The sequence below is a fragment of the Phyllostomus discolor genome, chromosome 4 (genome assembly GCF_004126475.2).
Source record: "Phyllostomus discolor isolate MPI-MPIP mPhyDis1 chromosome 4, mPhyDis1.pri.v3, whole genome shotgun sequence".
In the NCBI taxonomy this organism is placed as follows: domain Eukaryota; kingdom Metazoa; phylum Chordata; class Mammalia; order Chiroptera; family Phyllostomidae; genus Phyllostomus; species Phyllostomus discolor.
In genome coordinates, this window is record NC_040906.2 from 182863062 (window position 1) to 182875237 (window position 12176).

A 12176-nucleotide genomic window follows, 5' to 3' on the forward strand; every position below is an offset into this window, starting at 1 on the left:
GGAGCTGGACACTCCACAGGAGCGGGCAGGGTTGGTTGTTTATATCCCTGAGAAGCCCCTTGCTGCTCTGTTCCAGTCCCCTTCCCCAAATGCCCAAATGAGTAAAATGCAAAGGGTTTGATATCTGCAGAAGGCTCATCTAGATATGATTGTTTTAATTAACTTTTCAAATGTAGTTCATTTTTTTCTTAGGGACTGTGTGGGCCAGCCATTAAATGATGACTATTTTGAACACTTTTGTAAATGTTGCCTCTTTCTGCTGTATTGTCACTAGTTTCGAGTAAATGAGTTTGGAGCCCTGGAAGTTATAACAGATGAGAGTGAGATGGAAAGTGTGAAAAAAGCAACAGCTACTACAACTTGGATGGTACCAACTGCTCAAGAAGGTAAGAACGGGTCATCTGCATTATTTCTTTCTTTTGAAAGTTTTTAAATCAGAATATCTAAGGTTTTATAAAAGGCTGAAACCTTGAAAATCCTGGGTGATCTTCATGTCACATGTTCTAAGGTAAATTTCTATAACAAAACTGATATGGAACCAGCTTTTATATTTTAAAATAACCGTTAACTGTCTTCTCTCCTAATGCCAGATCTGTAATAGCACCAGGTTAATTGGAAATTATCAAGTAAATCCATGTAATAGCCTACCCAGGTGATTTAGTCAAAAGCCTGGCACTTTTTTCTCATCTACTCCGATGGTTGTAACTAACACCTATATGCTGATGACTCCTAAATCTATATCTCCAGCCCCGACCTCTCCCCCGAGCTCCAGGCCCGTATTTCCACCTGCCTACTGGACATCTCCACCTGGATGTCCCACAGGTACCTCAAACTCCCCATGTCTGAAATGCAATTCATTTTCTATTTCTTTCTCCCCTCCCCCCCAACCTGCTCTTTCTTCTGTAACCCATAGTTCAATTGATGGTCGGTAGTACCATCTGCCCAGTGGATGAGCAAGAAACCTAGGAGTCATCCTGAGTGTGTTCTCCCCAGCCCCATAGCCTGTTACATAATCCTCTTGGTTTTTATTTCCTAAATATGTCTCAGATCTGGCCTTTTCTGTCTATTGTCACTGCCACTGCCTTAATTTAGGCCCTTACCAACTCTCACCTGAACTATTGCAGGGGTCTCCTAAAGAAACATTCTGCTTCTAATTTCACCCAGTTTATCATGTACACTGAATTTAGAGGAACTTATGTAGATTGCTTATCTGATGCTTCACCAGTTTCTGTTTCTCTTTAGCAAAACATACAGTCATCTGGGTGACCCGCATCCACCTGCTTTGTCTCTCTGCTCTCTGCTCCATTCTTTGTACTCGGTGCTCCGGTAGCACTTACACACAATTCTCCCAGCACATCATGCGGCTTCTTGCATCCTTGCCTTTGCTCATGCTGTTTCTTGTGGCCGGGACGCTATTTCCCTCTTTCACCAATTGTTAAATCCTTCTTTGCCTTTCAAAATCCCATTGAGGTTTTATATCGAAAATTCTTCCCTGACCTCACCCCAGACCAATTGTATCACTTCTTCCTCTGTACTACTTCTGGAACTTGCTCCTGCTTCAGTTACTGCATGTGTCACTTCTTATTACAAATACTGGTCTTCTCACCTGTATTCTCTTCTGGACCGTGAGCTCTCTTGGGCGAGGTCTGCACTGTCATTTTCAGTGTCTAGCTTAAATTAGTGCCTAATAAATGTTTGCTGAATGAATGATTAGCCTAATGATTCAAGCGAAAGGAAATGTGAGTCCTAAATGATTTGGATAATTATGATTCAGGAGATTTGCTACATTAAAAGGAAAACAGAGAGACATTAATTTAACCAATTTGGTAAAACAAAATTACTCATCAAAATGTAATGAACATGAAATAACATAGATAGCGCCTTTTAAATTTTGTTAAAGACACATCTTCTGAATTTTGTGACTAATGAAATTTTCTTCATTTTACTTTGAACTCTGTAGAAAAATCTTTGGACAAGCTTTTTATCTTTTCTGCAAAATTGTTTTGTTATGTTAATGATTTGAGTGATTTCTACCAAACTCATCCTCTTCTTTCTCCCAAATGCTGTAGTTTAATCATCCATTCAACAAACATTATTCTTTTATTGTGTTGCTAACAAAATTATTAGAAGGCAATGTTTAAGTGTATTTGGGACTGTTTTCTATCATGGTTTTAAACTTTTCCTCTTCTTTTCATCTTCTAGTTTTTTCAGAGAAGACTGGGATGCCTTTCAGGTTGAAGGAGCCAGTGAAAGTAGAAGGGCTTCCATTCTGTGAGAACTGTTGCCAGTATGGCAACGTAGATGAGTGTCTTTCTGGAGGAAACTTTTGCAGCCAGAATTGTACCCGGCATGTCAAAGACAAGTAGGTTTTTGCTCCATTCCATCTATAAAATGGGTTTTAGAGTCTATGGTCATGGTGCTTGGCAGTACAAGAGGCTCTCTGACCTCTGTCACCCTTTCATGCCCCCCTTTTTTTCAGAGACATTCCCTATAGAAATAAATGGACCTTGATCTCATTACTGGACCTAATGACTTCAGTCTTATCTGATCTGAGTTTTACTACTTATGTTTAACCTGCAATACAACTTCTGCCTCTCGCTTATCTTTCTGTTTACACTAATTTGATTATTTCTCAGCTAAAAGTATTTAAAGTTCTCTGGACTACATACACCTTTTGATGGTACTGATGTTTTTGGAAACACGGTTCTGTTTATATTTGGGGGGGTTCTGAGGTAACTCACCTAAAATTCTAAAATGCAATAAAGCTGATTGGAAATCAACTGAGTAAAGATGGTCATAGTGAGTAATTTAATGGCTTATGTTAGTGCTGATCTCAGGGCAGACTGAGAAATACAGGACATGGCCATCAGATGTGACTGACAGAGGAGTTCCTTTGCCACTTGAGGACTGTCTGGCATAATTCAAATTATTAGTGAGAAGATGCAATTTTTACATATAATTGTATACTACCAATAAATGAATTGATATTTATATTTTGGTGGAGTTCCGCATGTATGTTAGTCAGTACAGTCTTGTGAATTGTCTGTTTTTGTTTTCCAGCTGATATTTTACTAAGTTACACTTGGCCATTTTCATTTGGAGTTACATTCTTAACTCCATTCTTAATAGTTGATAAATTTTGCTTTAAAGCTGCCCTGAAGACTAAAATGTCTTTAAATAGTTGAATCCTTTATTAGTATTGGTGGCAGATGTGAAAGACAAATAATTTTAAACTTGTAGGAATATGTTTCACATATTGTGCTTGTCCTCTTTTGACATTAACATAGAAGCTAATTTCTAATTTCTAACCTTGATAATATCATGCATGATAATGGATCGAAGTGTTCCTTATTAATGATATTCTAATGTTTATACATTTCTCTTGGTGATTAAATATTTTTACTTTGGAGGGTGATGTTTGAAAAAAATTTGCATTGATATTCAACATGTAGGTATTTAATAAGTATTGTTTCCTGTCACTATTTTGGGTTTATAAACACAGCAGAGATCAGAAGGAAGAAAGGGACATAGGAGAAGACAATGAGGAAGAAGACGCTAAGTGTAGTCGGAAGAAAAAACCAAAACTTTCTCTGAAAGCTGACTCCAAGGAGGATGGAGAAGAGAGAGATGATGAAATGGTTAGTATCTCTTACATAGCTACCCGGGAACACAGGGGTGCTTCTTAAGTGGTAGCATCATGGTCAAAGGCACTGGCTCTGCAGCCCATTACTGACTTCAAATGCTGCTTTCACGCCTCTCCATTACCATCAGTAAGTTACCTACCTGCTCTCTCTTTGTTGTGGGTCCTCATCTTAAAATGAGAATAATGAATAAGAGCACCCATGCCTTAGGGTGAAGAAGGAGGATGTGCTGGGATTTATTGCTGGAGGGAAAGAGGCAACAGCAGACCTTAAGTTTGGCAAATGAGTCTTCAGTTTCTTGATAGCAGGAACCCAATCCCATTTTGGTAAATGGCAGACAGATCTCATAAAAAAACTATGTGAGTAGGTAGAAAATGGCAGGACAATGTCAGGTATATTTGGGGAGAATTAATTCAAAATATGTGAATTAAGACATAAATATCTTCCCCCTAAAGAATATACAAGGTCTATACAAAAAAGTCCAGCCATTGTTAATATAATGAGTATGGTTTGCGTGACATCAGTGTAACCTGGCAGCCAAGGAGAGTGGACTGAATACACATGTGTGAACAATGGTAACTTCACTGTACTAGTCAGTGGGGGCAGTAGACTCCGTTGAGTGAGCATGCGTACTGTGTCACATTCAAAATGAGTGAGTAGAGCAACGAGTCTGCATCATATTTTATGTTAAGCTTGAACATTCCTCTGGAAACTAGTCAGATGATTCAAGGTTTTGGGGGACAGTGCAGTGAGTGAGACACAAATAAAAGCGTGGCACAAAAGCTTTAAAGGTGGTTGAAAATCTGTTGAAAGTGATCCGTGTTTCAGAAGGCCTGCAACAAGCAGAATACCTGAGAGTATTGAACATGTACAGGCTGCAGTCAATAAAAATCAGTGACTGACAGTGTGAGAACTAGAAGCTGATCTGGTGATTTCAAAACCTACTCCATCTGAGATTTTGACGTAGGATCTTGGCATGAAAAATTTGTTCCATGGCAAAATTTGTTCCATGGCTTCTGCTACCAGAGCAGAAGAGACATCATGCCGCCATCATTAATGACACTGGGAGAACTGTGTGAGGCCCCAAGGTGCCTCCTTTGAAGGGGACTTAGGGGTCATTGTCCTATGTACATGTTTCTTGTATGTTGTATTTCTTCAATAGATGTCTCTATTTTCCATATAACATGGCTTGATCTTTCTGGACAGACCTTGTATTAATGGTTCTTACGAAAATAAAACCTGGAAGTCTTGTGGCATTTCCCTTAAGATCAGTGTTGAACAACTTTTATTTGGGAGTCAGCTGTTCTAGGAGCTGAGAATGCAGGGATGAACATGACAGCAGAAAGACAGGGTTTCTACTCTCAGGGACAGTACATTCTTACTAAGGGAACGTGTAGTAAAATAAACAGAAGTGTCAGCCTATAATAAGTGCTGTACTGGAAATTACAATAGGGCATTAGGATTTGCTGACTTTGTTAGGCTGGGTTGTGTTAAGCTCCCATTGTTAAGGGAAGCCGCCCCAGAGAAGGTGGCATAAACAATGTGATCTAAATAGTAAGAAGGAGCCAGCATTGTGAAGTTAGGAGTGAGGAGCCCTCTGGGCAATGGAATAGCTAAGGAAAACTTCCTAATGTGTAGCATGTTTTCTTTGCAGAAATAAAGAAAGACAATATAGTTGAGAGTAGAGTAAGAGGAAGCTGAAGAGGTCCAGGGCATGTAGGGCTTTATGGTATATCAGAGTAGTGGGTTTTGATTTTATTCTGATCATGATGGGAAGCCATTGGAAAGATAAAGGCAAGGGAATCCTTTGATATAATTTATGTTTTAAAATGATCACTCTAGCTTTGACATGGGAGAGCAAAAGTGGAATCAGGGCACCAGTTAGGATTTTATTGCAGTAGACTAGCTAAGAGGGCTGTGTAAGATAGAACAGTGGATTTGGGATCAATGTTAGAGGTAGGGTTGTTGGTGTGTAAAGGAAAGAGAAGAATCCAGGATAACTCTTAGGATTTTGTCTTGAACCACTTACTGAATATTGATGCCATTTACTGAATGTCGATGCCATTTACTGATGATGGGAAGGTAAGGCTGGAGTATAGAACCTAGAGTTACTTGCGCATCTTGAGTTTGAGATGCTGACATACAACTAGAGATCCCAAGTAGGCAGGTGGATGCATGAGTGTGGCATCAAAGAAGAGGTCAGGACTGGAGGATGGACTGGGGATTTTGGCACACAGGTTATCTTTAAAACCTAGGGGACTTGGAGGAGACACTAGCAAAGGGACTGAGAAGAGAGGCCCATTGAGGTGTGGGGAAAATCAGAAGAGAGCGGTCAAGGAGCCCAGAGGAGAAAGTGTTCCACAGAGGCAGGAGCAGGATCGCTGCTATTCTACTGTGTAATTGTTGGGAATGCTCCTTTCGTAGGGACCTTAGGCTGAAAGCAACACTAAATGGCATATTCTTTCTTTTCGTAAAACTTAGGACACTAAATTGCAGAAAAGTACAAAAAATTAATGCTTTTTGACAGCTTTCTACTTTTGTCAGTGCCAATTTCATGAACTTACAAAAACCACAATTTTCCATTCTTATCGTAGGAGAACAAACAAGATGGAAGAATCCTGAGGGGTTCCCAGAGAGCCCGAAGGAAAAGACGCGGTGATTCAGCTGTATTAAAGCAGAGTGAGTTGATTAAAAAAAAAAAAGGTTTCACTTGCAACTTTGTGAAATTTAAAAAATTTCACGCAGGTAGACATTTTAGTTTTAGTTGTAATACATGCTAGGGCAGTTAAGGTATGCTTCATTTTGTGTTTTTTTAAATTAAATTTTGTGAGTAAAGATTATGGTTTTGGTGATTGCTGGGGGGAAGGGTATAAGGGGACTAAATGGTAAAGGAAAAAATACAATAAAGATATTAAAAAGATTATGGTTTTGAGGAAGTAGATAAGGGAAAGAGTGGAAGTAGTGTGGTCTTCCAATTAGTGTGGGGCAAACACAAGAACATCTTCCTTTATGTGCTCATCAAATAGGTTTCATTTACTTCTGCACCTTTACTAAAACCTGTGTTCTTGTTCATTTCCTAATATTGTAGGTTTCTTTTAGTTTCTCTCAAACCATTGCCTCCTGACCATTTTCTTTTTGGTTGTTCCCCTGGCAGTGCTTGATTCTCATGAGGAATCCAGCCCTCAGGCCCTTTCCTTTAATACTTGAGTGGATGAACTCACCTCTTTCTTTGGCATGGACCTTACGTCATTTTCAGAGAGGTCTCAGTGGCCTCCACTAGGTTTTATCCCCTGCCACATGTGCCTGAGCAGTTCCTCCTGTTAGGTCAGTCCGCTGTGCACAGCTCCACTCCCACCAAATCAGGGCCTGGAACCCAGTGCTCCTCTTCTGTGATTGGATGCATTCCTTGGTTGTTTGTCTGTTAGGTCTTCAAAAAGAGTTTGAAGTATTTCTACCTGCCTCAAGCATACAGCCTACCTTTTACATGTGGGGGAGATGACTTCTATTTTATGTTACTGAGATTAAAGGGAGTCAATTCTCAGTTTCTTATTGCTTTGCGTCAAAAAATGTCATTTATCTTTCTCCCCCTTTTCCTTCATTTCTGTTCTCAGGGCCCTGTCTCCTCTGGGACCTTGTTTCTTTAGTCCTTTATTTTTAACCCTTAGGTATTCAGACTTTTTTCTCTTCATGAGCTCCACCCTAGCTGGTTCAGTCTCACTGCCAAAATACCATTCTCTTTCATTTTGTTACCTATCAAGCTATTGCATTCTTCCTTTTATTTCCATTATTTGTCAGATTAATCCAAAATAAAATCGAATTTAGTTGACACCATATATTATCACTTACGTAGTCTTTTGCTGTTCCAAATCTGGCCCTCGCTGAATCTATTTTCTTCCTTTTCTTTCAAATGGTAGCCATTACCTAACCACTCAGTGCACTGGCCACTTTCAGCCTTAACTTCTTGATCTCTTAGGCAGTTTTTTGAGGGTCCTGCCTCTGGAAGTGCTCACTTCCTGTAGCTTCCATGGTACTGTTTTGCCGTGCTCTGTCTTCATAATTTACTCTGAGTTCTTCTGTCTTTCTTCTGCCCTCCTAACTGTGGGTGTACGCTATAGTTCACTGCTTAGCTTTCATTTCTTTGGCACGGGAGGGAAGAGAAGAGACAGAATTACCAGCCGTGGTCTTGAGAGAAGAGCGAGGCCTAGTGGTATTTAAGAAAGTAGAATTCACATGTACATCTGTGGTTCACTTGCCTTTCAGGTTTGCCTCCTAAAGGAAAGAAAGCCTGGTGCTGGGCATCCTACCTGGAAGAGGAGAAGGCGGTGGCGGTGCCAGCAAAGCTGTTCAAAGAGGTCTGGCTCCCTGGAGAGCTCTGTCTCTAAGGGCAGAGTTGCTGCACTGCTGAGCTGCAGTCACGGTTGTCCTTGCCACTGTCTGTTTAGGACGTGTGACTTGGGATGATTTCTCAAACGTACTGTTTTTCGTGTGTGTACTTACATGGAGGGGTACCTCTGTTAGTACACGCACACCTTCCACCCGTGCGTGTGCAAGGGCACAGACCTGTGCACGTGCCCTTTTCTCTCAGCATTGACCATCTTTCACTTAATTATAAAAGATGCTTCTGCTATTTCTAAAAAAACTAGTAGAAAAAGAAAAGCTGGCATGAGACTTCATGTCAACATCATGACTTTGGGAGAATAAAAATGAGTTACTGGGGTTTATATGATACTCCAACAAAGTCTAAAAATGAGTTACTATAGTAAACATAATAGAAGTATTTGATCATAAGTAATTTAAAGTCAGTTAAAGGTATAGATACCAAGTGGAGTTCTAGCCAGGAGCTGCTGCCTGCTGGCCAAAACAGGGGTCAGGAAACGTTTCTAATAAAGGGCTAGAGGGGGAACATTCAGGCTCTGTGGTGCGTCTGGTCTCAGTGCGGCAGCTCTGCTCCGGTGCTCTAATGAAAACAGCCACAGACAATATATAAGTGAATGAACGTGGCTGTATTCCAGTGAAACTGTAATTACAAAAGCACGTGGCGGGCTGGATTTGACCCATAGACTATAGTTTGCTGGCTCCTGGTTTTAAATTACTTAATTATATTTAATCATGGTATGTAATAAGTCTGTCGTCAATACCTTGTTTTATATGTAGGAGCATAGGGACTTTTTAAAAAGTGATGACTAGTAAATGTTAGGATGAGTACATCTACACTAAGCATATTTAATTTAAGCATAATAGTTATTACATATGAACTTGTTATATATAATTATATTCTGTAACTTTGGTTCTTTGAAGAATAGCCTTTTTACATTTTTAAGAAGAAATTACATATGGAAAATGGAGACAACTGTACTTGAACAAAAAAAAAAATTTTTAAGAGAGTAACATGGACAGGAAAAACAATGCTCTAAAAAAAAAGAAATTGTATGTACAGATAAGCTACACACACACACACACACCCAAATCCTCTCCCCTCTGTTAAACCAAATGATAACATATGTTACTCAAAATATTGTGAACTTTGCTTTTTTGTTAACTTAGTTCGGAAATTATTTCATCTTAGTTCATTAGTTCCTTTATTATTGTTTTATATTAATGCATATAATTTCATCTTATTGCTGTTCCATAATAATTTAAACTGCTCCCTATTGATTGACATGTGACATATTGACAAATATATGACACACACATATGTATGACATGCATGTCAACCAATAGGGAGTACTTCAAGTTATAGATTAGACATAAGATGGAATACTACATATACATATGAAATATAGATACACAAATCTTTTGCCATGTTTTCATGAATAACCTGTACACCTGTCATTTTGCACATATGTAGGTAACTCTGTTGGATAATTTCCTAGAATTAGAATTGCTGAGTCAAAGAGAATTTTTTTTAATAGATACCATGGGATGGCTAGAGGTCGTACCGGTTCGTATCCCTGCTAGTGATGTGCGTGTGGGCCTGTTTCCCTAGAGTCTTGCCAACAGCGTATCAACCTTTTGGTCTTGACCAACCTGCTAAGTGAAATATATTTTTGTGTAATTTCACTTTGTGGGATTCTTATGGGTGAAGTTGAGCAACTTTTCAAATATATAAGACATTTAAATTTCCTTTTCTGTGACCCATTTATGGTCTTCATCCATTTTCTATTGTATCATTAGGTGATCCTTTTTTTTTTTTTAATTTTAAAAACTTTGTTCAGCCTGTGGCTCAGTTGGTTGGGCATCCTCCCGCAAGGTGAGAAAATCAGTGATGGCCCCGGCCGGGTGGCTCGGTTGGCTGGAGCATCATCCTGTCCACCAAGAAGTTGAAGGTTTGACCTCCAGTCGGGGCACGTACAGGAAGTAACTGATAGTTTTCCCTCCTTCCTTCTCTCTCTCAAATCAATAAACATATCTTCAGGTGCAGATTTTTTAAAAATTATGTATTTGGTTAAATAGTCTTTATTTAAGAATGGTTATTATTCATGTTTTTAATTAGACCTTCAGGATAAAAATTAACTAAGAATGCTGTCATTTTTTTTATTATAGTATCAGTCCTTTCCATACAATAAAAACGGGTTTAAAGTCGGCATGAAATTAGAAGGCGTGGACCCTGAGCATCAGTCTGTGTACTGCGTCCTCACTGTGGCTGAGGTAAGCTTTCCTTCATCTTTATTTCTAAAATAAAATGGTGATTATGGAATTTAAATAATGGGAAAAGATGCCACTTGTTGAGTGCTTATTTTAAGCCAGGCATGGTGCTTAGTGTTCTGTGTGCATTACTTCATTTAATCTTTACAAAACTCCTCTGAAGGTCATGCTTTTTCATCCCTGTTCTCTAGATGAAAGAACTTAAGCTCAGAGAGGTTAAGTGATATATACAAGGCCACACAGCTTCTAAGAGGTAGTCTTTCCCATGCTGTGTTCTTTTAAAATGTTTTCCAAGATTGTATGTATTTATTTTTAGAGAGAAGAGAAGAGAGGGAGAGAAACATCAGTCGGTTGTGTCTGGTTCACACCCTGACTGGGGACCAAACTTGCAACACAAGCATATGCCCCAACCAGGAATCGAACTAGTGACCTTTTGGTTTATAGGACAACACTCAACCAAGTGAGCCACACCATGAATCAGGGCACCCTACTATGTTTTTTAGCATAAGGAACAGATCAACAGATGTATTTTTTTTTTCTATTTTGAGGTATCTCTGTGAAATTTTTCAGGAAAAGTGTCCAAGTCAATTATATATATCTTAATCTAATATACAAAGTGAGGCAAAAGTACGTTTACAATACTGAGTATTTGAAACACAGATCTAATTCTTGTATTATTATTTATTAATTATTACATTATTTTCCATATGAAAAACTGTAAACTACTTTTGCCACACCCTGTATGACTGAGAACGGTTCTTAGAATTGCTCCCTCCCTTGAGCCGGGGGTGTCCATCTGTTTAAAAATGTCCCCAAAAGAGTGAGATGATCTTGTGCATTAGTTTCACTTTCCATAGCAACCTTTCACTTAGTGAATCTGTTGCGAGCCTTGGCTTCTCAAGAATGTGGCCACACCTGATGGCTGGATGCTGACAGTCACAGTGAGTGACAGTGCACAGTCGCAGAGAGAGTACCATGGGGCAGTGCTTTCCAAATACTAATGAGCGCTTACTAGTTCTCCAAAAAGCTGCATTTTAGGAAAGCCCGGTGAGAAAGCAGATTCAGTAAGCGCAGACCGCTTTTGAGACGTTGAGCAGTAAAAGGGAGTGGGATCTTTTTAAGGCCTGTGTTTGTAGCATGTTTCAACTCTTGGTTTTGAAGAATATTTATTTCAGCTTGTCTAGTTTTTTATTGTAGCAGTAATGTTTGCTCATCATGAAAACTTCAACTAGTATCAGAGTATATATTACAAAAAATAAGTCCTCTCCCATCCTCTTCCCTGATTTAATATCCCAGAGATAACAACTCTTAGTAGTTCACTGTATTTCCTCCAGATGTTATCTCTTCGTGTAAAAATATGTACATGTACATTTTTCTCTTTTACATATTAATGGTATCATCCATAATAGTTTGTGCTTGCTTTTGTGACAGTGTATCTTCTGCAGTATATATACATAATATTTTTTAACCATTTGGTAGTATTCCATTACACTGAATTGTCATAATTCTTTTAACTGCTCTCATGTGGATGAAAACCTGGGGGGTCTTCACTTTCTCATCACTACAAGCAGTGCCCGCGTGAATACAGTTACAGACATTAAAGTTTTTCATGCATGTTGCTATTTGTGCTCCAAAAAAGGTTTCTCAGTTGTTCCATTCTCACCAAGAGTGTAGAAGAAGCCACTAGGGAGCAGATAACTGTTGAGACGAGGATAGGAGAAGGGGGATCTAGAGTGTTTGGGCAGGTCCAGCCTTAGCCAGGGGCAGGAGCTTCTCCTTGGGTTCCATCCAGAGGGACGGGGGTGTGCACAAGGAGGCTTGCCAGGTTGGCGGCAGACATTTGAGGGAACGCCCTTTCCACGGAAGGTAAATCATTGGCCTGGAGTGAGG

At 39.4% G+C, this 12176-nt stretch overlaps 1 protein-coding gene across 10 annotated transcripts in view; it reads left to right on the top strand.

Moving 5' to 3' along the window:
* The window catches only part of L3MBTL3 (L3MBTL histone methyl-lysine binding protein 3), a 97796-nt gene that overhangs the window by 26272 nt on the left and 59348 nt on the right, over nt 1-12176 (top strand). For 7 of the 10 annotated variants that reach the window (XM_036024696.1, XM_028509353.2, XM_036024701.1 and 4 more), the window contains 7 exons: nt 275-386; nt 748-822; nt 2203-2362; nt 3503-3638; nt 6236-6320; nt 7902-7993; nt 10185-10289. In XM_036024696.1, coding sequence (XP_035880589.1) covers nt 275-386; nt 748-822; nt 2203-2362; nt 3503-3638; nt 6236-6320; nt 7902-7993; nt 10185-10289 — 765 coding nt within the window. The remainder of the gene's footprint in view (nt 1-274; nt 387-747; nt 823-2202; nt 2363-3502; nt 3639-6235; nt 6321-7901; nt 7994-10184; nt 10290-12176) is intronic. The other 3 variants (XM_028509354.2, XM_036024702.1, XM_028509356.2) reach the window with 3 other exon arrangements.